At 40.9% G+C, this 27,222-nt stretch overlaps 1 protein-coding gene across 1 annotated transcript in view; it reads right to left on the bottom strand.

Annotated features, from left to right (window-relative positions):
* LOC140195679 (protein FAM184B-like) overlaps positions 1–27,222 on the bottom strand; it is a 228,838-nt gene that overhangs the window by 59,317 nt on the left and 142,299 nt on the right. The window contains exon 5 of the mRNA XM_072254395.1: positions 13,667–13,827. Within this exon, the coding sequence (XP_072110496.1) occupies positions 13,667–13,827 (161 nt within the window). The remainder of the gene's footprint in view (positions 1–13,666; positions 13,828–27,222) is intronic.

The following is a 27,222-nucleotide window of genomic DNA, read 5'->3' as shown; positions in this document are numbered from 1 at the left end:
TTGTTCTTTCTTGTGGGTCTGGGAACTGGGAATTCGCGGTCTTTTGCCGGGGGAGAGATGAGGAGAGAAGACGCAAATAGAGAGAGTTGGTGGACCTCAGATGGAGTGGATTTGGAGCGAGGATCCGAGGGTCAGTGATGATCAGAGCAGGTCGATGGTGGATGAGCAGCCTTATCAGTGAGCTCCAACGTTGTGCATTAGACTGTTTTAGAATGAGCCCTTTTTCTTTTTTTGTTTTCTTTACTAACCATAGAGTCAAATTAAGAATTAAAAAGCTCAATCATTTAATCACATATTGTGTACTGTTTGTTATTTCGTGGTACTGATTTGTAACAGGGGACATCCACTCAAATGAGATTTCTTAAGTTTGGCCGGGCTGTAGGGGGCTACCATCCCCTATATTAAGCCGCCAGCCGAAGCGAGAGTTACATATATTATTGATTTACTTGTTTATTTATTATTATGATGTTTTATTTTATTTATTATTATTATGTTTTCTCTGCTAGATTATGTATTGCATTACCCTGCTGCTGCTAAGTTAACAAATTTCATGTCACATGCTGGTGATAATAAAGCCAATTCTGATAAAATCACCTGCAATAATGAAGATTCCATCGGGGTGTTTGGTTTGAAAGCCACTGATGGCGTTGTAGAGATCAAGCATTGCCTCGCTGGCATTAGCAGAGGGGGGGATATATACAGATACCAACACAATTGTAGTGAACTCCCTCAGCATATAAAATGGTCTGGACTTCACAAAAATGAACTCAATCATCGGTGATCAGAGGGATGTCACTGCTAAAGCATCTGCAAACCAGTTCTTGTTTATGTAAATACAGTTATCACCACTGCGGGTCTTGCCTGAGATCACTGGATTCCTGTCAGCCTGAAACGCATTGAAATTCTCCTGCTAGATGGCCGCAGACATAATCTGTGCAGACATAAGGCTGTTTGCCATAACTGTAGTGTCAAGGGTCATCACGTCACCAGTTCACTTGAAAACAAAGGTTAAGACAAACTCAAGCAACTATGCAAGGTGAAGACTATGGGCCAGGATAATGAAGGAAGGTGTATACATGAAGCAGATGATAACATAAATGGATCATATAGACTGTTGACATGATGTAAAAGATCTACTGAACCTTTCCCAATGCTGGTACATACTGAGTTTAAGATGTTAATGCACTTGTCTCTGGTGACAGTGTGTTGATGTTACATGAGCAGGGATTTAAGAGCATTTGTCACTGGGTACTCTGGAGCTCACAGTTGTCTGTCTTCATTCATATTTACCATGGGGGAAAGGATTAAGGTGTAAGGGCTGATACACCAAACCAGTAATTGATGATCTGTTTGCTTTGCTAAAGAGGAGAGCAGAAGGTTATGATGTTTAATTTGTCACATACATACCAGAAGATTGCCTCTGGCACCAAGGTTCAAAGAAAAACTCAACAATGCATATTTCTCTTTGACTAATCAAAAGTGCAGACTGCTTTTGGGAGAGCATAAACTGCGGACAACGGATTGTATGAATCAAGGTCTCCCAGGGTCCTTAGCTACCTAGATTATATTTTGGTGCTGGAAAAGACAGAGGAAGAACACAAAGAGAATCTTGGTGGTTTAGTTCATTTCTGGAAAGTGCAGTTGAGTATGTGTATCTTTGTTACCTCAGGGGAAGCCGATTTTGGCTATAAGATGGATGCTGAAAGGCACCACCCAGCTAAGCACAATGTTGGGTGCACCTTGTCTGCCCAACTTGACAGAAGTGAATATTTATGCTGGATGTTTCAATTCTTGTGGATATGTCCTGCAATCTCTCAGTAGAAGTTGCTGAATCACCAGTCAGCATAGAGATGTGTGAAGAAACATGAGGCAGTGTTCTGAGAGTCAAAGCAGCTGCTTCTGTTTCAGTGCTTTTTGTTCCTTATCATCCAGTGAATCTATTTCTACTGCCCTCTGATGCATTACCCGATGACATTATCACTGTATGAGGAGGGAGCAGAATAACTGATTGGCTTTGCATCAAAGTCCCTTACCATGGTACAGCAATGATACTCAGAAAACCTAACATAGCATCTGTTGAGATGAAATTCCACAAAAGCTGTATGGAGCGAACTTTATGATTTCCATGAAGTACTTGGGCATATCTTAGGGTCACAGAGGCAGAGAATCATAGAGTACGACAGCACGGAAACAGGCCATTCAGCTGAACAGCTATTCTGCCTAGTCACGATGCACTGAACCTAGACAATAGTCCTCCATATCCCTCCCATCCATCTACTTATCCAAACTCCTCTTAAATGTTGCAATCAAAACCGCAACCACCACTCCCGCTGGCAGCTTGTTCCACACGCATGCCATCCTCTTAGCGAAGAAGTTCTGTTGTGTATTTGAGTAATTTTGTAAATATACTGTTTGATTGAGCATTCTCTGGTTGTCTAAACACTTCATTACAGGTTATATGTAAAAGTACGTACATCGTTATGCCACCATGTCGTAAGTGTGCTCCTCACTAAAGAAGAACTAAGCATACCCGAGTTTATTCCTGGGCTCCCGTATTTTTCTTTCAATTAATTTCTGGAGTTACAAAACATAAAAAGATCCCTTTCAGGATCTCCTTAATTATTTCATCTTTCACCCTTAACCTATGACTGTAGTGCCAGTCTCACCCAACCTCGGTGGAAAAAGCCTGCATGCATTTACCCTGTATACCTCTATCAAATCTCCCCTCATTCTACTGCGGTCCAGTGAATAGAGTCCTAAACTATTTAATCTTTCCCTATAACTCAGGTCCCCCAAAGTCGCAGCAACATCATTATTCTTTCCTGCATGTAGGTGAACAGAACTGCACACAATACTCCAAATTTTGCTTCACCAACATCTTATAGAACATCAAAATCCCAACTCAGTACTCTGAGTATCGAACCAGAGTGCGCAATACTTTGATTTATGAAGCCCAATGTGCCAAAAGCTCTCTTTACAACCCTATCTATCTGTGACACCACTTTCAAGGAATAATGGGTTTGTATTCCCAGATCTTTTTATTCTACTGCACTTCTCAAAATCTTACTGTTCACTGCCTATGTCTTACCCTGGATTGTCCTCCTAAAGTGAATGGCTCATATTTGTCTACTCTAACCAACTTCCACAGAAGTACTACTGAAAGCATCCTGACTGCATTATGATTTGGTACTGTCAAAGTGTAAGAAACTCAGCCTAATACATCACAAGTGATCCCTCTCCATATTTATACCGTATGATAATACTATGTGCCTGTGATGCTGTTGCTAGCAAGTTTTTCATTGTAGCGATGCATACATGCATCTTTGGTCCATCCACAACAAGCAGGATTTTCCAGTGGCCAATCATTTTAATTCCACTGCCCATTTCCATTCCGACATAACACCATAAGGCATAGGATAATAACAAGGCCATTCAGCCCACTGAGTCTGCTCTGTCATTCCATTATGGCTGATTTGTTATCCCTCTCAGCTCCATTCTCTTGCCTTCTCCCCATAATCTTTGATACTCTTACCAATCAAGTACCTATCAATGTCTGACTAAAGAAATTCCTCCCCTTCTCTGTTCTAAAGGGAAGTCCTTTAATTCTGAGGCTGTGCCCTCTGGTGCCAGGCTCCTCCACTACAGCAAACATCCTTTCTACATCCACTATATCTAGGCCATTCAATGTTCAATAGGGTTCAATGAGATCTTCCCCTCATTTTTCTAATCTCCAGCAAGTACGAACCCAGAGTCATCAAACACACCCTTTCATTCCCCAGATCATTAACATGAACCTCCCCTGGACCCTCTCCACTGCCACGTCCTTTGTTAGATAAAGGGCCAAAACTGCTCACTATTCTCTAAATGTGGGCTGACCAATGTCTTATAAAGCCTCAGCATTACATTTTTGCTTTTATAGAGTCACAGAGTCATAGAAAAGTACAGCACAAAACAGGCCCTTCAGCCCATCTAGTCCATGCCAAACCACCCAGACCACAGTTCTCCATATCCCTACCATCCATGTACCTGTCCAAACTTCTCTTAAACATTGAGATCAAGCTTGCATGCGCCACTTGCACTGGCAGCTCATTCCACACTCTCATGACCCTTTAAGTGTAGAAGATTCCTCTCATGTTCCCCTAAAACTTTTCACCTTCAACCCATGACCTCTAGTTGTAGTCCCACCCAACATCAGTGCAAAAAGCCTGCTTGCACTTACCGTCTATACCACTCATAATGTTATATACCTCTATCAAATCTCCCTTCAATCTTCTATGTTCCAAGGAATAAATTCCTACGCTATTCAATCTTTCCTTATAACTCAGGTCCTCCAGCCCCAGCAACATCTTGTAAATTTTCTCTGTACTCTTGATTCCTATTATCTTAGTTCTGTGTACATGTGTGTTTTACCATTGCTAACCTGTTGCATTTATATCCTTAGTACTAGAGTACTGTGTTACTTATTTCTTTAATAAAACTTTCTTGGTTCCAGTAATCCAGACTCCAACTAAGTGGTCCATTTCTGCCGGTTTGGCAACCCAGTTACGGGGTACGTAACACTTCTACCACAAAGCCAATGTCTAATCTCATCTTTAACGCCAAGCGACTGAACCTTCTTGACCAACCTCCTATGTGGAACCTTATCAGATGCCTTGCTAACGTCCACGTAGACAGCATACACTACCGTGCCTTTATCAACCTTGCTGGTAACTACCTGGAAAAAATCTTTAAGGTTGGTTAGACACAAAGTCATGTTGACTATCCCTAATCAGCCCATGTCTTTCCAAATGCTCATATATCTGGTCCCTTAGAATACCTTCCAATAACTTTCCCACTACTGATGTCAGGCTCACCAGCCTATAACTGCTTATTTTTAGAGCCTTTCTTATACTGCAGAACAACATTGCCTATCCGTCAACCTTCCAATACTTCACCTGTCGCCAATGACTGATTTTAATATCTCTGCTCGGGCCCTTGCAATTTCTGCAGGCCTCCCACAGAATCTGAGAAATCACCTTGTCAAGCCCTGGGGATTTATCCACCCTAATTTGCCTCAGGACAGCAAATACCTCCTCAGCTGTAATCTGTACAGGGTCCATGAACTTGTTGCTACTTTGCCTCACTTCTAAAGGCAATGTGTCCATCTCCTGAGTAAATACAGATGCAAAAAATCAATTTAAAATCTCCCCCATCTCTCTTGGCTCCATGCATAGATTACCATTCTGATCTTCCAGAGGACCAGTTCTATCCCTTGCAATCCTTTTGCTCTTAACATATCTGTAGAATCCCTTGGGATTCTCCTTTACCTTGTCTGCTCGGGCAATTTCATACCTTCTTTTAACCCTCCTGATTTTCTTCTTAATTGTTCTCTTGCATTTCTTACACTCCATTAGTACCTCATTTGTTCTTACCTGCCTACACCTGCTATGCACCTCCTTTTTGTTTCTTAACCAGGGCCTCAATATCTCGTGAAAGCCAAGGTTTCCTAAATATGTTACATTTTTCTTTTATTCTGATAGGCAAAAATAAGCTTTGTACTTTCAAAACTTCACTTTTGAAAGCCTTCCACTTACCAAGTATACCTCTGCCACAAAATTGCCTGTCCCAATCCACGTTCTGTTACCATCAAAATTGGCCTTTTTTCAGTTTAGAATCTCACCCTCTGGACCGGGGCTACCCTTTCCCGTAGTTACTTTGAAACTAATGGCATTATGATCACTAGATACAAAGTGTTCCCCCTACAACTTCTGTCAGCTGCCTTGTCTCATTCCCTAATATTATAGTCCTTTTGAAATGAATGCTAAAATTGCATTTGCCTTCCTTACCACCAGCTCTACCTGCAACTTAACCTTCAGGGAATCCTGCATGAGTATTCCCAAGTCTTGTCTGACACCTTGGTCCTGCTGCAATGAGGCTACTCTCACCTTGGAGAAGCAACACCTCAAATTCCGCCTGGCTAATCTCCAACCAGACGACATCGATTTCTCTAACTTCTGGTTATTTCTAACCTTTCCCCCTCCAATCTTTCTACATTCCCCATTCTGACTTCCCTTCTCATCACTTGCCTATCACCTCCCACTGGTGCCCCTCCCTCCTTCCCTTTTTCCCATGGTTCACTCTCCTCACAAAACACATTTCACAACATATGCCAGTGATATTAAACCTGATTCTGATATCAGTGCATATACAGGGTTAGCCCAATGGATAATTTGCACATCAAATCAAACTTTCTGATGTGCAGAATACAAATTCTTTACAAACTTATCACAATGTTAAACAAGAAAAATAACTCAAGCTTGAGAATAGTGCTCAATATGCAACTTATTTTTTTATTCATTCTTTTGGAATCAGGGAGTCACCAGTAAGGCCAACAGTTATTCTTTTCTCATTGTCGCTATCAAGGAGGAGGAACAGGAGCCTGAAGACACACATTCAATGTTTTGGGAATAGCTTTTTCCCCTCCACCATTAGATTTCTAAATGAACTCTACCTCACTACTTTTTGTTCTCTTTTTGCACTACTTATTTAATTCTTTTATGTATATTTCTTATTATAATTCGCTGTTTCTTTATTATTATACATTGCAATGTACTGTTGCTGCATACCAACAAATCTCATGACATTAGTTGTCAGTCTGATGGAAATGTGCCAATTGGAGACCTCTTTTTTTTTTACAAGTACCCTTCACACAATCACCATTTGCTACAAACCCCATAGAAGGTGGTCAAGATCTAAAGCAAGGTCAGACTTTCACTGAGGTAAAATAAAATGACCCAATCCCTCAGGATCAATTCTAAGTAAGAAGTGCAAACTCTCCCCAAACTGCCAGATTAAAACTACAGCTTCAGCTTTCAAATCTCCACTGTCTACAGTGCAGCACACAACCAGGAATATAATGCACTAACATACGCAACATAGGAACACACACAAGATGTAAATAATCAAGGTTTGGAGACATATTCAATCATATGTGTAACCCAAAGATCCATTTTTACAAAGAGTCATTAAAGGTTTTGACATGAAGAGTGGAATTTGTTTTAGGAGGGAGTGAAACTCACAGGTGTTTTCCTATAAACATTTGTGGATTTGAAGAAAAAATGGAAAGTAATTCAGTATTTACCAGGCTACCAATCAAAATTGGGTGGAATTAGAAATTGGCAAAAAGTACTGGAAGGAAAAAAAAAGTTGAAAGATCACAAAGAGAGGCTGGCTAATAAAAAATATCAACGGTCAAATGGTGACTGAAGTCAGAGAATATAACTAGCATTGTTCATCACTATTCATAAAGATATGGAGTCAGAAATTCCAGAATTTGCAGTAGGACTGAATATGATCTCAAAAGTTAAAACCACAAGAGAAACTGCATTTGGGAGGTTGTTAGGGCCAAAATGGGTATTATTTGGAAATTTTCAGAGTGCTAAATGATTGGATTCAGTGATTATGGATCATAATAGAGATTTTATTCTGACTCTCCTGGAAACAGACTAAATCTAGAAGATTAGAAAATGAAATAAGATTTCCATCTTCATTGATATTGGGATCAGATTATTAGTTAACATGCATCAAAATACAATGAAAAACTAGTCTTTCATTCTGTTCTTACAGATCAAATCATCACAGTGCATTAAGCCAACATAAAGTAAAACAATAACAAGGTGCAGAATAAAGTGCAACAGCTGAAGAGAAACTGCATTGAAATGAATCCTTGAAATACTTTCCCTGTTTGAGCTTGGTTTGAAAACATTATAAGGAACCTCTTTTTGAGGCATTAATTTTCCGAAATACCATCATTCTACGACTGGGAAGCCATGCATATTTAACTTAATGCATGTCTTTAAGAAGTGAGCAATGTAACAGATATGGAAGTGATAGTATGTACTGCCTCCCTGAATTTCATACATTCCTGTCATACATGCAAAGTGCATTTATGGAGCTGGTTTAAAGAACTCTATAATAAACTGTGCAGCAAGATGTGTTATGTTTGAACTACACGTTGAGCTTTTTTAAAAAAAATCTTTCTATTTTTATACATCTTCTCAAAACCTTGTGCATTGCACTTCCTTGAGCAAGCATGATGCCATTACAATCAACTTTGCCATTATAGCTTCCCTTCATTAACTTCAAAGGCCAAAGTACATTTATTATCAAGTATACAACCTTGAGATTTGTCTCCTTACAGGCAGCCACAAAACAAAGAAGTCCAATAGAACCCCTTTAAACAGAAGACCATCAAACACCCAATGTGCAAAACAAAGGAACAATTCGTGCAAACAATAAAATGCAAGCGTATAACATTCAGAACTAAAGTTCATGCAAGTTAGTTTACAGCCACAAAGCCAGTTCTTTGCTGCAGCTGGTCCAGGAGCCCGTTAGTATCAGGCCTCTGACTCAGTTTAGTGCAGACAGGAGTAAACCTTGCTGAACAGCAAGCTGAACACCCGCCTGTCCCTTCTCTGGCCTCGACACCCCAAACTTTTCGTATGGTACAGCACTTAAATCAGCTAAACCTTGGCTCGTTCCTCACTCTCAGACCTGGGCCCTGACACTTCGATACACTCTCAGACCTGGGCCTCACTTTCCCAATCTGGTCCGGTACTTAACTCAGTCAAACATCAGCTTGTTCTTCACTCTTGGGTTTGGGCACCGCTGCCTCGACTCTGCCTTGTCTCATCTACTTGGATCTACTGCTTCAAATCAGCTACAAGTCCTCTCCAGCAATGGCTAAATATTGTCATGTCTGCATTCTAGAGCCTGGGCCCTGTCACCTCGATTTGCCTCATTACATGATGCGTCACAACTGCCCCGCACCTTTGAAACCTCAACTCAGACCACAAAAATGCCACGTTGTGTAGGTGGCTCAAAAGCTCAAATCCGAAAGGGAAGTTTGATTGCAATGATCATTTTCCGGAAAAAAGTGTCATTTTTAAAGTAGTTAGTTATTCTGTTTGCTGCCAGTAAGATGTCGCTGTTTTTCTCCAGTGCCATCTTAAACCAGAACTTCTTTGAAATACGGGGGCAGATAGAGAGAGAGATCGGAAAGTGGCCAGAGTACACTAACAGTAGAGTGCACTCAGGCAGCGGTAATTTAAAATATACACAGACAAAGGCACATCTGCCTGGCAGTGATCCTGCAGACATGTATCCATGGGTACTGTTTCAATGGAGGATTAAAGTCAGAGCTATGGCTTTAAGGAGATAATCATTCAGAAAATGATAATGAGCCAAGAAGTGTTATCACCAGACAAATCAAAAGCATCAAAGCATTAATTTTTAATGAGGTTTATAAAGAAAAAAAATGTAGCATAGGTTTTTAGAAGAATAATTCCGAAGTAGTACTTTTGGTTAACATTAATATCATTAATGCTAATAAAAGGAAAGAAGACTCAAATTATTAAGATGAACATGTCGTTCAATATTAAGAAAATATGATAATTAATACTCGCATGGAAACAACTTTTATGGAGGCTTTATGATACCAATTGCAATGAGAAACACAAAAGCATAGGGACATGGAATAGGTACAGGTGATTCAGCCCACCAAGCCTGCTCTGTCTTTCATTGAGACAATAAATCACAAACTGCAGTGTATTAATCACTGTAATTTGTCTAAAGATCACCAACCGACATTGTTTTCAAACAATTTCAGCAGTTGTTATTATATATAGTAGGTCATAAACATAAAAATGAAACTAAACTAAGCATAATTCATCAGCTGCCACAACCTATAAAAGAAGCTCAGATTTGGAAAGGTGAACGCATTGCCTGCATTGAAATATTCATACAACAACCCATACCTAAAGCTGACACAAACTCGTGAATCTTCCCATTTGTATCCCTCTCCCTTCTGTTTTCTCTAGACCCATGGAGTCTCCAGGTTCTGAAGCCACCATTATCAGAAATGTTAGCAAAATATTGTGCTGCAAATACAGCAAGGATATACAACGTTCAAGTAATGCCATTGGATATAAAGCTGCTGAAACAGAGTAATGCACGGGAACTGTCTAACTCAAGCCCCTAGCAGCAACAGCTGAGAAACTGGTTATTCACTGCCCTCCAAAGAGACAGGCTTTGGAACCCTAGGAGCAAAGGCCCCTAGATTTTCAGACAATGGCATGAAGCACCTGACCTGAGGAAGAGTTCCTCTGGACTCAGTATAAATGTGGACATCTTTGCTGGTCCTCCTGGCTGTATGATAACATGGAGCTCTTCGGGGTGTGAACAGCGCACTGTTCTTGGGGTTATGGGAACCTTACATATGTTAAAAGTTACCCACAGCATAAATCAGACTGGTACTTCATATGCCCATATTTGGTTCCTCAATGTTGATTTTAGCAGCTGGTAAAACTATCAAACACTGAGACCCTTGACTTCAAACAAGCTACACTCATTTACCAGTCAATTTTTGTTGCGATGCTTTACAACAGATGTAATATTAGATTAATTATAGAAGTGTTAATAAGCACGAATGATGACTGTGTTCAGCTTTTGGCAGCTGGCAGCCAAGGAAAAACACGTACTTGATGTGTAAAAGCAAGACATTTATGAGAATATTTTGGAAGGTTGCCAGCTAGAAGCCTGGAACTCGCAAGTAATAGCACATGGGAAGGAATCTGAAACGGTGACATCATTTTGAGTGGAGAAGAGGAGATAGGGTGTGTAAAACTCACAACTGAACAATAGCATTCAGAATACATGTCTGGATTTGATGGCAGGAGAGGAATAATAAGAAGGGTGGTGCTGGTGGAGGTCTCGACCTTGCTCAACCAGCTTTAAAAATTCAATTATAATCCTGTCCTGTTGAATGACAGCAAAATGCTTCCTGCAGCTGAAATTACAGGAGCAATTGTAACCCCAATGAGCCATGTCAGAGATTCAAATAAAAGGTTTTCAGATATGGATCCATCTTGCCTCATAACCATCTTCTTAAGATGCTAATGGAAAGAGGACGGGGTGTAGACATTTTTTAAAGTATTTTAATGAGGCTGGACTCCTCTTGTACTTTTTCTCTTTTTTCAGTTTTAACACTAAACTCTGGAAATCTGGCAGCCAAAGGACAGTGTGAAACAGGACCATCACTGAAGAATGCCCATGGAAGAGCAGGATTGCTTATAACCTCTGCATCAATCTGATCTCCGCCATCAGCCATAAGACCACAGGACACAGGAGCAGAGTTACGCCAGTCGCCCATCTAGTCTGCTCTGCCATTTCATCCTGGCTGAGTTATTTTCCTTCTCAACTCCATTTTTCTGCCTTCTCCCCACAACCTTTCATGCCCTGAGTAACTGAGAAACTATCAACCTCTGCTTTAAGTATGACCTTGCCCCCACAGCTGCCTGTAGCAATGAATTCCACAAATTCACCACCTTCCGGCTAAAGAAATTCCTCCTCATTTCCATTCTAAGTGGACATCCCTCTATATCGAGGCTGTGTCCTCTGATTCTAGACTCCTCCACTATAGGAAACATCCTCTCCATATCCACTCTATCTAGGCCTTTCAACATTCAATAGGTTTCAAAGAGATCTCCTCTCATTCTTCTAAATTCCAGCATGTACCAGCCCAGAGTAATCAAACTCTCCTCATACGACAACCTTTTCATTCCCAGAATCCTTCTCTTGAACCTTCTCCAATGTCAGCACATACTTTCTTAGATAAAGGGTCAAAACTGCTCACAATACTCCAAGTGAGGCCTCACCAGTGCCTAATAAAGGCTCAGTGTTATATCCTTGCTTTTTAAATTCTAGTCCTCTCAAAATGAATGCTAACATTCCATTTGCCTTCTCACCACCATCTCAACCTGCAAGTTAACCTTTAGGAAATTTTATTCCTTCTATCAAAGTGCATGACCATATACTTCAAAACACTGTATTCCATCTGCCACTTCGTTGCTCATTCTCCTACCTAAGTTCTTCTGCAGTCTCCCTGTCTCTGCAACACCACTTGCCTCTCCACCTATCTTTGTATCATCCACAAACTTGGCCACAAATCCAAATCATTGACATATAACATAAAAAGAAGCGGTCCCATCATTGACCCTTGCAGAACACCACTAGTCACTGGCAGCCAAACAGAAAAGGCTCCTTTTATTCCCACTCTTTGTCTCCTGCCAATCAGCCAATCCTCTATCCATGCTAATATCTTTCCTGTAATACTATGGGCTCTTATCTTGTTAGACAGCCCCATTTGGAACACCTTGTCAAAGGCCATCTGAAAATACACAACATCCACTGAGCCTGTTTTGTCTATCCCACCCTTCTCCAAGGAATCTAATGCCACCTGTGGTTTATGAATCTACTTAAGGCTTCTCACTTTCCCTATGCTACTGTTCCTGCTCGTACCCACACCAGTCACTTCCAAGGGCCTCCCTCAAACACTTTGCAACACCACACAACCTCATGATTAAGATTTTGCCTATGTTCTCCTTCCTCTTCTAACCTCAATGCTCCCTGTCTGAGCTTGGTGCTTCAGTTCTAACAGCACAACAGGCTGCTATGCTAGCCCTTTGCTGATACCAAGAAGTTGTTGTTCGCAAGTTGAGAATAGGTTCTCACCGTTAAATCCAGTGTGTTGTGAATTTAGTGTGGACATTCACTAACACATGTTAAGGTTAATTTGCCAACTGGTGTAGACCATAAACCTTCAGACTTAGGGACGGAATGAGACCATTTGGTCCATTAAGCCTGATCTGCTATTCTATCATGGCTGATTTCTTTTCCCTCTCAAACTCATTCTCTTGCCATCTCCCCCTATCTTTGATGTCTTTACTATCAAGAACTATCAACCTCCACTTTAAATATAAATCTGAAATAAGGTAAATAATTATTAAGAATGATTCAACATTAGGAAAAATACCTTAAGGGAGAGTAGAGAAAATAAGGAACAATAAAGAATAAAGGGAGGTTCCTTAAAAATACCTTTTATGCTTTAACAGCTTTTTGGATATTTGTTTTGATAAATTCTTTCTAACAATTAATCTTACAATAAAGATACTACAATATATCACTAACAAAACAAGAGAAAGTCTGCAGATGATGGAAATCCAAGCAACACATAAAAAATGCTGCAGGAACTCAGCAGGCCAGGAAGCATTTATGGAAAAAAGTGCAGTCGACTTTTTGGACTGAAACTCTTTTTGTGTGTGTGTTGCTACAATATATCACTATTAACTTTGTAATATTGTACAGTACTACAGACTACAGAAAAAGGTAAACTAAAAAGGCTGCAAATGCTGGAAATCTAGGACAACACAAAAAGGCACCAGGGACTTCAGTAGGTCAGCAGTATCTGCGGATGGAAATAGACAATTGACAGTTTGGGTCTGCTTTCACCTGGACGGGATAGAAAATGGCATGAAAGTCAGTGTACTAAAGTGGAGGGAAGGGGTTAAGCAAGAACTGAGAGGTGATATGTGCATTCAGGCCAAGAAGTGATAGGCAGATGAGGGAGGGAGGAGAGTCAGACTGATATCAGAAGCTGGGAAGTGATAAAGGGCTGAAGATGATAGAATCTGATAGCAGAGAACGGTGAAGGTAAACTAAATTGTCATCTAATTGCCTAGAGACCCAAGAGTTAACAGTGAGTTTCCACATGCCTACAGAAAATCTTTGGTGATAATCCCATTATTTTAATTTATTTTGTGTGAATGAGTTGTTTTGATCTGACTCATACCTGCGTTAGCTGCAGACTGTGCTCAGCCTGAACATCTTTATTTCCTTGCTGCTGTTGGTCCCATACTGTTACCTGATGCTGTAGCTCTGACACTTGATTCTTTAAGTCATCGAGCTCGGCCAAAGCATTGAGTTTGGACTTGGAAACTTCCTTGTTCTCATCTAGACATGAACAAAATAAACAATAGTGTAAGAGTAAAATGAACTCCGCCACGGACGGTCCCAAGCCTGGCTGCAAAAGGAAGAGGTTTGGGCACGGGGCTAGGAACCCCATCCCGTAAAAACCCAGTACTACAGAAACCCCAACAGAAGCTCCAGAGGACTGCTGGGAATTATATACAAACAGTGGCCAGGATGTAGGATTAGAATAAAATGGGGGACAGAAAAGGCATGTAATAAGGACAATGTTACAATAGTCATGGGAGATTTCAATATGCAGGTAGATTGGGAAAATCAGGTTGGTGTTGGATCTCAAGAAAGGGAATTTCTAGATTGCATACAAGAGCACTAAAGGAAAGGCAATTCTGGAATTGGTGCATTGGACCAGATTTAATTAAGGAGCTTAAGCTAAGAGAACCCTTAGGAAACAGTGATCATAATATGATAGAATTCATCCTCCAGTGTGAGAGGATGAAGATAAAGTCAGATTTATCAGTATTACAGTGGAGTAAAGGGAATTACAAAGGCATGAAAGAGGACCTGGCCAAAGTTGAGTGGAAGGAGACACAAACAGGGATAACAACAGAACAGCAATAGCTGGAGTTTCTGGCAGAAATTTGTCAGGTGCAAGATAGATACATCACAAAGGTGACGAAGTATTCCAAACAGAACATGAGGAAACCACAGCTGACAATGGAAGTCAAAGATAGCATAAAAGCAAGAAGGGACATATAATAGAGCAAACAATAGTGGGAAGTTAGAGAATTGGGAAGTGTTTAAAACCAACAGAAGGCAACTAGAAAACATAAGGGGAGAAAAGATGAAATATGAAGTTAGGCTAGGCAATTATGTAGAAGAGTATACTAAAGTTTTTTTCAGATATAAAAAGAGTAAAAGAGAGATGAGAGTGGATATTGGACTACTGGAACATGATATTAGGGAGATAGTAATGGGGATAAAGAAGTGGTGGATGAATTAATAAGTAATTTGCATCAGTCTTGTCTCCGGAAGATGCCAGCAGTACGCCAGAGATTCGAGGGTGTCAGGGGACAGAACTGAGTGCCAGAGGGCAGAAATGAGTATAGTTGCTATTACTAAGGAGAAGGTGCTTGGGAAGGTCTGAAGGTACATAAGTCACCTAGACCACATGGACTATATCCAGAATTCTGAAAGAAATAGCTGAAGAGATTGTGGAGATATTAGTAGTGGTAAGGAAGGCAAATGCAATGCGAGCGTTTATTTCAAGCGGACTGGAAGGTGAGAGCAAGGATGTGATGCTGAGGCTTTATAAGGCATTGGTGAGCCATTGACCAGACTGCACTTTGAGTACTGTGATAGACAGTGTTCAGTACATGTACTCTGTGTACACACACACACACACACACACACACACACTTTCCATTCTGCTGTCATTGTTCTGAATGTGTATACTTCAATGTCTTTGTCCAGTATATTCTCATAATGAGTTTGGCTTTGTGGTACTTTTCCCGCCATACACAGTGAAATCTTCCATTTCTTTAGGAATAGGGATGTATAAATGTGTATATCTTGTTTGCATACTCCACTTAAGGGAGATACTTCCATTTATTTTGTCCACACACACAGAACGCTGGGGGACCTCAGCAGGCCAGGCAGCATCTATGGAAAAAAAGTACAGTTGATGTTTCTGGCCGAGATCCTTCGGCAGGACTGGGAGTAAAAAAGATGAGGAGTAGATTTAAAAGGTGGGGGATGGGGAGAGAGACACACAAGGTGGTAGGTGAAACTGGGAGGGATGAAGTAAAGAGTTGGGAAGTTGATTGGTGAGAGAGATACAGGGCTGGAGAAGGTGGCGTCCGATAGGAGAGAATAAAAAGGCCATGGAAGAAAGAAAAGGGGGGAGGAGTACCAGAGGGAGGTGATGGACAGGCAAAGAGATAAGGTGAGAGAGAGAGGAAAAAAGGATGGGGAATATGGGGAATGGTGAAGGGGGGGGGGGGGAGGCATTACTGGAAGTTCGAGAAATCAATGTTCATGCCATCAGGTTGGAGGCTACCCAAACGGAATACAAGGTGTTGTTTCTCCAACCTGAGTGTAGCCTCATTGTGACAGTAGAGGATGCCATGGAATGACATATCGGAATGGGAATGGGAAGTGGAATTAAAATGCGTGGCCACTGGGAGATCCCATTTCTTCTGGTGGACTTCTTGAAGGTGCTCGGCGAAGCAGTCTCCCAATCTACGTTGGGTCTCACTGATATACAGGAGGCCACACCAGGAGCACTGGACACAGTACATGACCCCAACAGAGTCACTTGTTCCGCTTGCAAGGATAAGTGCCAGGAGGGAGATCAGTGGGGAGGGACAAATGGACAAGGGAGTTGCGTAGAGAGCAACCCCTGCAGAAAGCAGAAAGTGCGGGGGGGGGGAGGGAAAGGTGGAGATAAAACCTGAGGTGTGTGCATACCCAAGCTCACTCACTTCTCAACTGCTAGGAACTTTCAGAATATTTTAATGGTGTTTAGTATTGTGACTTTCTGGGGATTTACATAAATACTGCTGTGTAGGTTTCATTGTTTAATGCTATTGTGCAGTAACTTTGGAATGATACCAGTTGTAAATATTACTATTGGGACAATGTATACCTCGTTCATTTTCCATCATCTTTCAACTGCCTCTTTTAATTCAGCATATTTCTGGTGCTTTTCCACTTATTGGTTTCTGTATGTTGTGTGTGTTTGGAATGTCTGTATTTCCTTAGTAAGTTATCCTTGCTTGTTTATGCTGTAATATTATATCTAAGCAGTTATTATGGATTGTCCTATCTGTAATAATGGATTGGTCATAATACAATTTGTAAGACTGTCTCTAAAACTGGATCAGGCTTGTATTTATAGCAACGTGTGGTGCCCTCTGAGTCGGTATTTTAAAGCATGATTTTGGTGAATGATGTCTGCCACGTGCTTGTGCCTGTGTAAGTGATCAGATTGAGTTCAACTGCTGTAGGATCCTGTAATGCATTGGATTGTTTCTGGTTTCTCTTGGCATTTTCTGAATTTATTGTATTTTATTATAATCTTTTGTGTTCACCTCCTGGTCCCGTCTGGCCACATGGATCCCCTCTGTTTCTGGGAAAAGGTCTCCAACTCTGATCCAGGCAGTCAACGCTTCCTTGTCACCATCTAGTCTGCTCAGATCGTGAGGATGTCTTCCATGGCAGGTCATGCTCTTCCATTGGTTCACTTTTTCTTCTGTAGTGATAATTTCTTGATTTTTCAGGGTTAGAGTTAGTGGAGTGTACTTCTTATCAGAATTACATATGCTCATGTGGATTGCTGAATCCTGTATTTGTCGATGAAAGTATATCCTTAGGGGTTTTATCTGACTGTTGTGTAATTTTTTAATGTTTGTTATTTCTGTTCCTCCTTCTGTCCTACGTAGTGTTAATCTAAGTGCAATTGAACGTACATAGTATTTTCTAAAAATTGGAATTTCAGTTCTTATTTTTGTTTGTAAATTTTCCAGATTGGTTTCGCACCAAGATATTATGCCAAAAGAATATATTAATATGGGTATAGCTAAAGTGTTTATTGCCTTTGTTATATTTTTACTATTGAGCTGTTTGGCAAATTTTCTTAAGCCTTGAAGTAAATTCTGTTGAACATTTTCTCTTTATTGCACTATGATTTATTTTTTTTGCTTGTTGATATCCTAGATACAGTACATATACGTTTCATAGTCATCCATCAGTTGTTAAGGGGCTCTGCTTTGTATGCTACTAGCTCTATTGCACCTTTCTTTACGCTTAATCTCGTCCAAAGTTCATGGTTATATCTTTAGAATATAATTCTAATATTTGAATTAATTGCTTTAGCTTTACTGATGAAGGAGCATATAATTTAAAATTTAAATAAGAGAGCGCATTTGTAAATCTGCATGAGCGAAGGATGTTGAGAATGGTGATGGTGGAGTGCCGCAGGAGGGGTGTGGGACAGGTTGCACAGAAAGAGTGCCGGGGTGGGAGGTGGTGTGGGGACAGACATACCCAGCCCTGAGACATCATACAAGGTCATTTGATTCCAAATAACTGGTTTATAGATCATTACAGAATATCTCTCTGGTGCTTATTGCTCCCTCCCCTCTCCCTTCCCCCTTTACCAACCATAATTCTCCTCTCTCTGCCCCCTTCCCACTCTCAGTCGCCAACAGATACCCATATCAGAATCAGGTTTATCATCACTCACATACTGTATGCCATGAAATTAATTTTTGCAGCAGCAGCAGTAAAGTGCAAAACACACACACACACACATATATATATATATATATATATATATACACACACATACACAGACACACTGTACACACATCTATCTATATATAGATAGATGTGTGTGTGTGTGTCTGTGTGTGTGTGTGTCTGCGTGCGCGCGCACGTGCCTTAGACTTTTGCACAGTATTGTATAGAAGGAGTGCCAAGGTATAATTCATTCGGTGTCTCAGATTTGATACCCTAATTATTATTGTAATTATTGTTATTTTTTCTTCTGTATTTTCATTTTTTTGTCTTTTGCACATTGGATGTTTGTCCATCCTATTGGGTACAGTCTTCCATTGATTCTGTTGTGTTTCTTGGGTTTACTGTGTATGCCCACAAGAAAATGAATCTCAGGGCTGCATATGATGACAAATATGTACTTCGGTAATAAATTTACTTGGAACCTGGAACTTTGAAGGACAGAGGACTCTGGCGAGTTGCCGTTGGGCTTAAGAAGAAGGAGATAATGAACAGAAAAGCAAAGAGCGGTAAATAGCAGATAATAGTTCTTATGTATTACTTAGAAGTTACACCTTACACTAGCGCATTGACCTTTTCAAGTCTGTGGAAGCCAAATTTTTGGTTTCCAAAATATGTGTGGCAGTGGAGTATGCAATGAAATTGGCTTTACTCGGTGAAATACAGATAGAATGCCAACCTCACAGTGCTTACAATGACTGAAGTGACCTGTCAGTAACCACACCACTCTCGGATTGGTTTCTACAGCAGGGCAATGTACTCCAGTTAATGTTAACCTGCTTTGAGACATACTACGAGCCCTTTGACCCACCAAATCCATGCTCAAGATCAATCATCCACCCACAAATATACTAAAAGCTACATTAATCCCATATTTTGAATCCCATTTTCTCATCAGCTCCTCCCAGATTCTTTCACTCACCTACACACTAGGCTGTAAATTCAGTGCGGGCATTCTCCATCACACCTTCTATGCCACTGTTTATGATTAATTTCACAACCAGTGTACTAAGATTTAAGTATGCTGTAAAGTAAGTAATTGTTCAGATTGAGTCATCAGCTGGAAATGAAATAAAATTTTAAAAAATAGGGTAAATTGAGAAAACAATGAGTAAAATAAATCTGAGGAAGTGAGAATTCTTAATAAAATCTTTTATATTTAATATGTCATTTACTGTGGCCAAGTACAGTAACATACCAATCTCCGTGACGTTTGGATGTGGGAGGAAGCCGGTGTTCATAGGTTCTCTGGAAGAACATACAGCATCTCCATACAGGCAGCATCCCAGATTAAGATTAAACCTGGATCACTGGCGCTGTGAGGTAGCGGCTCTGTTTTGCTTCCAGTCAACTGCACCTTCTTGTGGCCTGAACAGTGTCAGGGAAACACTGAAGAATGGCATACTGGATCTTTGCATGTTGTACCGGAGGCTTCGATGGAGGAGTTGGAATGGGATTTGCAGACCTAGAATCTCCAGGAGCTCTGGAATCCTCTGGACGTGCTCAGGAGGCAGTAGGGAGAGACAGTTCAGAAGGTTAATGCCAGTAAGGAGTTGGCTAAGTGCAGGAATGAGGTCTGGTAGTAGTCAAGATCCATGAACACTTCTTCAAAAATATTAGCCTTAGGCACTGCTCAAATCACCATGCATCTATCACAAACATGGCAATTTTTTCTTTGCTAATTAGGGCTCCTTCCCAGTGTCCATTTATACAATTGCAAACTCACCCCCACATCTCACAGGGGAAGAGGACAATCGGGTAGACCATTGGAGGACAAAACTGTGGCTGTGCTTGGATTCTGATAATTTTAATCTTGTCTTTAACAGCACTGTCTATAGGGAACACAGTGAAATAGCTGGTGGAAGCTCAGATTGAAAGGTTGGGCCTGTCATCTAAAGCAAGATCCGAGTGTGTGAAAGGGCTAGTGGGCTGTTAGAGCTGTCTGGATTTCTGAGGAAGTGGCAGTGGGACACAAACCTACATCCTCCTCTCTCAAGAAGACAGCTTAACCTTGCCACTCTGCCTGTGATCTTGTTGTTGCCTTCGAGCTGCTCATAAGATCGCGACACCCCATGAGGTTCAAAGTCACCTTTTAAAGATGTTTGCTATTTCCTCTCGTGACAGATAGCAGCCTTCCCCGATTCAGACTGCAGCCCTTCAGTCTGAATGAGCACTAAACATGGTTTGTATCATAGTTATGGATCCAACTCTATATAACAGCCTACTTAGCATATATAGTTCCCTAGGTTAGTAACAGCACAGGATTTACACTCTACTGTCAGTAGAATGGTGGGAATGTAGAAATGATGTGGCACTGGCAATGCCAGTAACAAAACTAATATTTTGCCAACACTTCTGTCTCAGAAAAACACAATCAATAAAGCTGAGATTTACTGTTTATGCATGCAACTGTTTGTACATTTTACATTTGCACTTCTGAGCAAAGAAATTATAACATGGTGCATAAAAGAATCGTCTGCAAGAACATGAGTATTAAACTGAAGATGTTAATATTAAAGGGGCAGAGTATAAAGCCTTGTCCGTCAATGAGTGAAGAGGTAAGTACCTTTATGACTGCGGATTGATCCCAGTGACCATGTTAATGTTGAGGCAGGCTGGAACAACAAAGTCCTGTCAATCCATGCAAGCCAGACTCTCAGACTCCTGTGGCAAGGATTCCATATTTGACAAATATCAACTGCAAGTTACCTCCCAGAGAAAACAACAGGATCCCTATCATTTATGTAAAAGAAACACGGTCAAATTAACATGCTCACACCTAACATTGCTTAGTGTGTGATAGACTGCTGGTAATACTGACTGATTATTAGTGTGTAACAGCTGGCGTAACAATGGGCCCTATAATTAGCAATGTCATTGCAATGCATCATCTACTTCCAAAATCTTTGGCATTATCACAATTGTGACAGTGTTGTTTTATATCTGCATTATGTCAATGTTAAGAATCTAATTAAAAATAAAACAACTCCTTCGCAATAACACACATAAATGGTCAAGCACTTGAGAATAAAGCAACCATCACAGCAATCACATTGTAATTGTTAGTGCATGAACTCCACACCTGGGTCAAATACAGAACAATTTCTAACAATAGGTCAAGTGCACATAATGCAGACATCGAATGTTCAGTTTAAGTCCAACATCTAGCATGTAATTATTGGCAGTCTCCAGTTCCAACTTAATCTTGAAAGTGATCTCTTGACTGCACTTTTACGAATAAAGTAACCCTGAAATGTTAACAATTTCCCTTTCCGCAGATTCTGGCTGACCAGTTGAGTATTTCCAGCAATTTCTGCTTTTATTTCTGATCTCAGGGAAATGTAGAATGGAAATTGGAAGTTGTTCAGGGAACATTTGCATGGGGTGCTGGATAGGTCTGACCCATTGAGGCAGGGAAAGGATGGTAGGTTGAAGGAAGCATGGTTAACAAGAGAAGTGGAACATCTAGTCAACAGGAAGAAGGAAGTAAGGATCAGAAAAGGCTCTTGAGAGTTATAAAGTAGCCAGGAAGGAGCTCAAGAATGTACTTAGGAGAGTTAGAAGTGGGCATGAGAAAGCCTTAATGAGTAGGATTAAGGAAAACTCCATCGTGTTGTATGTAAACGTGAAGAACAAAAGGATAACCAGAGTGAGGGTAGGACTGATCAGGGATAAAAGAGGAAATGTGTCTGGAGTCAGAGGAGGTAGGAGAGGATGTCCTTAATGAATACTTTGCTTCAGTATTCACCAGGGAGAGAAACTTTGATGAATGTGATGACAGCGTAAAATAGGCTACCGTGCTGAAACCTGTCAATGTTAAGAAAGATGTGTTAGAACTTTTGAAAAACATTCAGAAAGATAGTATCAGGAGCCAGACAAAAGTACCCTATGTTACCACAGGAAGCGAGGGAAGAGGTTGCTATGCCTTTGATGATAATCTTTACGTCCTCACTGGCCGCAGCAGTAATACCAGAAGATTAGGGGGTGGATAATGCGGATAATCCTAGAAATTACAGACTGATGAGCCTTACATCAGTGGCGGGCAATCCACTGAAGCGGATTCTTAGAGATACAATTTATAAGCATTTGGAGAAGCGTTGTCTGATTCAGTATAGTCAGCACAGCTTAGTGAGGGGCAGGTCATGAGCCTGATTGAATTCTTCAAGGCAGTGACAAAACAATTTGATAAAGACAGAGTGGCTGGTGTGGTGTATATGCATTATCATAAGTAGTTCAACAAAGTTGCCCACAGTAAGCTCAATCATAAAGTCGGGAGGCATGGGATTCAGGAAAACATGGCTGCATGTATCCATAATTAGCTCACTCTTAGAAGGCAGGGGGTAGTAGATAGAATGGATTCTGCCTGGAGGTTGGAGGTTGGTCCCATGCCCTGGGACTCCTGTTCTTTGTGATGTTTATAAATAACTTGGAAGGATGATTTAGTAATTTTGCAGATGAATGAAGGCTGGTGGTTTTCTGTACAGTGTGGAAGGTTCTCTTGGTTACAATGGAACATTGATAGGATGCAAAGCTGGGCTGAGAAGTGACAGACTGAATTCAATCTGGAAAAGTGTGATGAACTTTGGAAGGTCAAACTTGAAGGCAGAGTACAAGGTTAAGGGCAGGATTCTTAGCAGCACTGAGGAACAGTGGGATCTTGGGGCCCTTGTCTATTGATCCCTCAAAGTTGCTGGGCAGGTTAATAGGTTGAAGGTATACGGTGTGTAGGGCCTTCATTAGTTAGGGAATTGAGTTCAAGAGCCAGAGGTAATTCTGCAGCTCTATAAAACTCTGGTTAAACCACACTTGGACTAGTGTGTTCTACTCTGGTCACCTTATTGCAGAAAGAATGCAGAAGCTTTAGAGGGGGTGCAGAGGAAATTTACCAGATGCTTCCTGGATTAGAGATCATGTCTTATGAGGAAAGGTTGAATGAGCTAGTGCTTTTCTCCTTGGAGCTTAGGTGAATGAGAGCTGACTTAATAAAGGTGGATAATATGATAAGAGAATGGACAGCCACAGCCTTTTTCCCAGGGTGGCAATGGTTAATATTAACTTGATTGGAGGAAAGTACAGAGGGGACTGTCAGAGGCAAGCTTTTTCATACAGGGAGTGGTAAGCGTGTAGAATGCCCTGCCAGGGGTGGTGGTAGAGGTGGATCCATCAGGGAGATTAGGAGACTCTTATGTAGGCACATAAATGACAGAAAAAATGTAGCTCTAGATGAGAAGGAAGTGCTCAATCGATCGTGGTATGGACTAAAAGGCTGCACAACATTGTGGGCTATAATTTTCATTATGGATGATGCAAATGGGAGTTCAGTCATATCATATAAATAAGCCTTTCAGCCCAACTAATCCATGCTGACCAAGATGCCCATCCTGGCTACCCCCATTTGCCCACAATTGGCCCATATCCTTCTGAGATTTTCCCATCCATTTACCTGTGCAACTATCTTTTAACTGTTGTTATTCAACCTGCCTCAACCACTTCTTCTGGCAGAGCATTCCATCCGCATACCACCCTCTGTGTGAAAAAACCTGCTGCCCCTCAGGTCCCTATTGAATCCTTTCCCTCTCACCTTAAACTTATGCCCACTAGTTCTTGATACCCCCAACCCTGGGAAAAAGACTGGGTACATTCACCCTTTCTATGTACCTCATGATGTTACACACACAAGATCATTCCTCCATCCTCTGCGTTCTGCATGGGTACATACTCTTTGCAGTTTAGAAGCCTGTGTGATGGCCTTACTGAAACATAAGATCCCAAGTGGGGACATGACAGGATAGATGTTCATTTTGTTTTTACTAGTGGGAGAGTCTTGAATGAGGGTATGTATTACAATATACTCTAAGTGGCAGGTCATTCAAAATGAAGGGACAATAAAATCCTCTTTCACAGACAGTGGTGAATCTTCATAATTCTCTACCCCTGAGGGATCTGAAGGCTAAATCATTAGAAATGTTAAACCAAAGGTGGATTAATTTTTGAAAGATCAGAAATTCAGGGCCCTGAGGAACTGCCAGAGGAGGGGTGTTGAGGCCAGCATTGATCAGCCATGATCATATTAAACACAGGGCAGGCTTAAGGAGCCTGGGGCCTACTCCTACTCCTATTTTCTGATGTTCAACAAATAAACTCAACTATTTCTGCACAGCTATGACAGCTATATTAATTAAAAATCCACAAATTAGACTTAGGGATATCTGTCTGAAATGATTACTGCCCTATTGTTATAAGGGGGCGTTGGGAGCAGACCCAAAAGCAAGACACAGACACTGAAGTCCAAGGAACAAGACTAGGATTATCGAGATAGCAAGGTGAGTCAGGAAGAAACGATGCTGGACAGGGACACAGGCCCTGGACGAGACTAGGATTCAGGGCCTGCGCTGGGACTTGGGCTAGAACAGGGGCCCCAAACTTTTTTGCACCGCGGACCAGTTCAATATTGACAAAATTCTTGTGGACCGGCTGACTGGCAGGGTGGGGTGTTCAAGTAGGGTTGCCAACTTTCTCACTCCCAAATAAGGGACAAAAATAGCATCAAATACGGGACACTTGTGTTTACTCCGGGAAGGACTACCATAACCATGAAGCCTTGCACAGGCACTTGTGTGCGCATGTGTGTATGTGCCGATTTTTTCTACAAATCGGTTTTAGCTTAATTTTCCCAATTCTGTTAAGTAAAATTACACTGTACATACATTATTTCTACTTTATACAGGCTGTGTATTTATCATATCATTCCTGCTTTTACTTTATGTTAGTATTATTTTAGGCTTTATGTGTTATTTGGTATGATTTGGTAGGTTATTTTGGGTCTGGGAACGCTCAAAAATTTTTCCTATAGAAATTAATGACAATTGCTTCTGTGCTTTACACCATTTCGGCACCCAATGGAACAAGGGAAAATGGGAAAATCTGGAATAAGGTATCGACGGACCGGACTGTGAACCGGAATGCGGACTTCACGGACCGAACCATGACACCTATAATGCAACTGGATTTGTTTCACTTGGCTGAACAACTTGTAGAAATGGATTTAGCAGACTTTAATATTTACTTTCATGCAACTCATCTCAAGAATTTGTGCCTGAAGCCATGAATTCTATGGGCATCTCTAGCTGGAGATTGAAGTTCTAAAATCCCTACAGAAAAATTTTCTCTTCTTTTGAGCAGGTGTGTTTAGGTCTTGAACCAATGTTTCCTTGAGAGATACTGGGAAAATTATGATAAATAATGATGTGGGTAAGCCTGCCTATATACAATCCAATGCACCGAGGCTCAAAGCAGCCAATACTAAGGTTCTGCAGGAAAGCACCACAATAAGGAAGTTCCCTCAAACAATGAAAGGGGTTTCACCTCATGGAGCACGCGAGTAGCAAAACCATGCTTTTTTTTGTGATTTCTCGTTAAAAGTTTACATTACAAAGTATAACAACCATGAATTTACATATTTTTGCACTTTTTCTTCCTTTGTATATAAAGTATATTTTATTATGAATAAAATCTAACTTTAAGATTAAAAAAAGGGTTTTTATCACAATCTGGTATTTGCACTATTACTGATACAAATGGATCTTTATTTATTTATTTATTTTCTTTAAATTCCTTAGCATTCATGATGGAATTTGCACTCATGTCTCAGAATCAATAGTCAAGGCTTCTGGCTACTCATCCAGACACAGAAACAGAAATATGCCCCTTTCCATTATGGCTAGTTTGTGCACAGGTTCTGAACACCAGCTGGTGGACAGATCAATCATGGAGGAAGAATATTAGGAGGTGGTCTTGGCGATGGCTGAACATGGGTGAGGGAGAGTGAAAAGAAGGGTGGAACTGTCAACAGTACTTGTACCCTTTGGGAGAGAGCCTGATCATACACTGTGACTGTAGTTTTTCCCAGGTTGTGCAGTGGCAACAGCAGGCTCAGGTCAAGTTGAAGTTTGCACACCCAGTCATTACAGAGGACTCTAAAACTCAACGACTCTCACAAATTTCTACCTATTTACCTTACCATGGAGAGCATTCTAAATGGTTAAATCACTGTCTGGTATAGAGGGGTCAGTGCACTGGGTTGGAAAAAGCTTCAGAAAATTGCAAACTCAGCCATCTCCATCACAGACACTAGTCTCCCCAGCATCAAGGACATCTTCAAAATGTCATGCCTCAGAAAGGCAGCATCCATCACTCGGGATCCCCATCACCCAGGACATGCCCTCTTCTCATTGCTACCATCAAGGAGGAGGTACAGGAGCCTGACTGCACACACTCAACATTTTAGGAACAGCGTCTTCCCTTCTGCCATCAGATTTCTGAACAGAGAATGAACCCATGCATACTGTCTCACTATTTTGTTCTCTCGCCCTTCGTACTACTTAATTTCTATGTATATAATTCATACTGTAATTTATAGTTTTTAATTATATATTGCAAAGTACTGCTGCCACAACACACCATATTTTACGATATATACCAGTAATATTAAACCTGATTCTGAGGACTAATTGTCTTCTCTAAAAGTTACAGGGAAACTTTTTTTTTTACATATAAAGCAACAATCTGTGGGTCATTTTAATTCACGTCTAGTTTGCTGCTTTCAATGTGACGTACTTCGCATTTTGTTGCAAGATAATTTTGGAAGTTGTAAATAAAACCTATCTAATTTCTATCAGCAATTAATTAATGAGGCACACTGTATATCATCATACATTCAAAACACATGGGGAATTGAGCTGTGTAACTTGTGAAAGGGAGTACCTGGTTCAATTTCATAATGGTTGGGGCATCAACAAGAATTGGGTGCAGACAATATCTAGACATATTGTACATGTGCTAACTTAAGTAAGAAGGTCTGGCAGATAGCATCTGGCTGAATGCCTCATTGCCAGATCTGACCAATGAACACAGAGACCTCACTTGGTTGGTGGTGAGAGGAGCCTCCACTGTCATTGTCTTCCTCGGGAGATGTCACATCAGCCTCAATGTACACTTCCCTAAGAATGGCTGTAGTAGGGAAGAGATGGTCACCCACCTCTTTGCAGGCACTGAATTTGTTAAGGGGGTGAGGAGAAGGATGGTCCATGCCATAGTTCATCCCCAGCAGTTGTGTGCCGGAAG

The sequence above is a fragment of the Mobula birostris genome, chromosome 3 (assembly GCF_030028105.1).
Source record: "Mobula birostris isolate sMobBir1 chromosome 3, sMobBir1.hap1, whole genome shotgun sequence".
Lineage (NCBI taxonomy): Eukaryota > Metazoa > Chordata > Chondrichthyes > Myliobatiformes > Myliobatidae > Mobula > Mobula birostris.
This window is presented reverse-complemented; position numbering and strand designations above follow the sequence as displayed.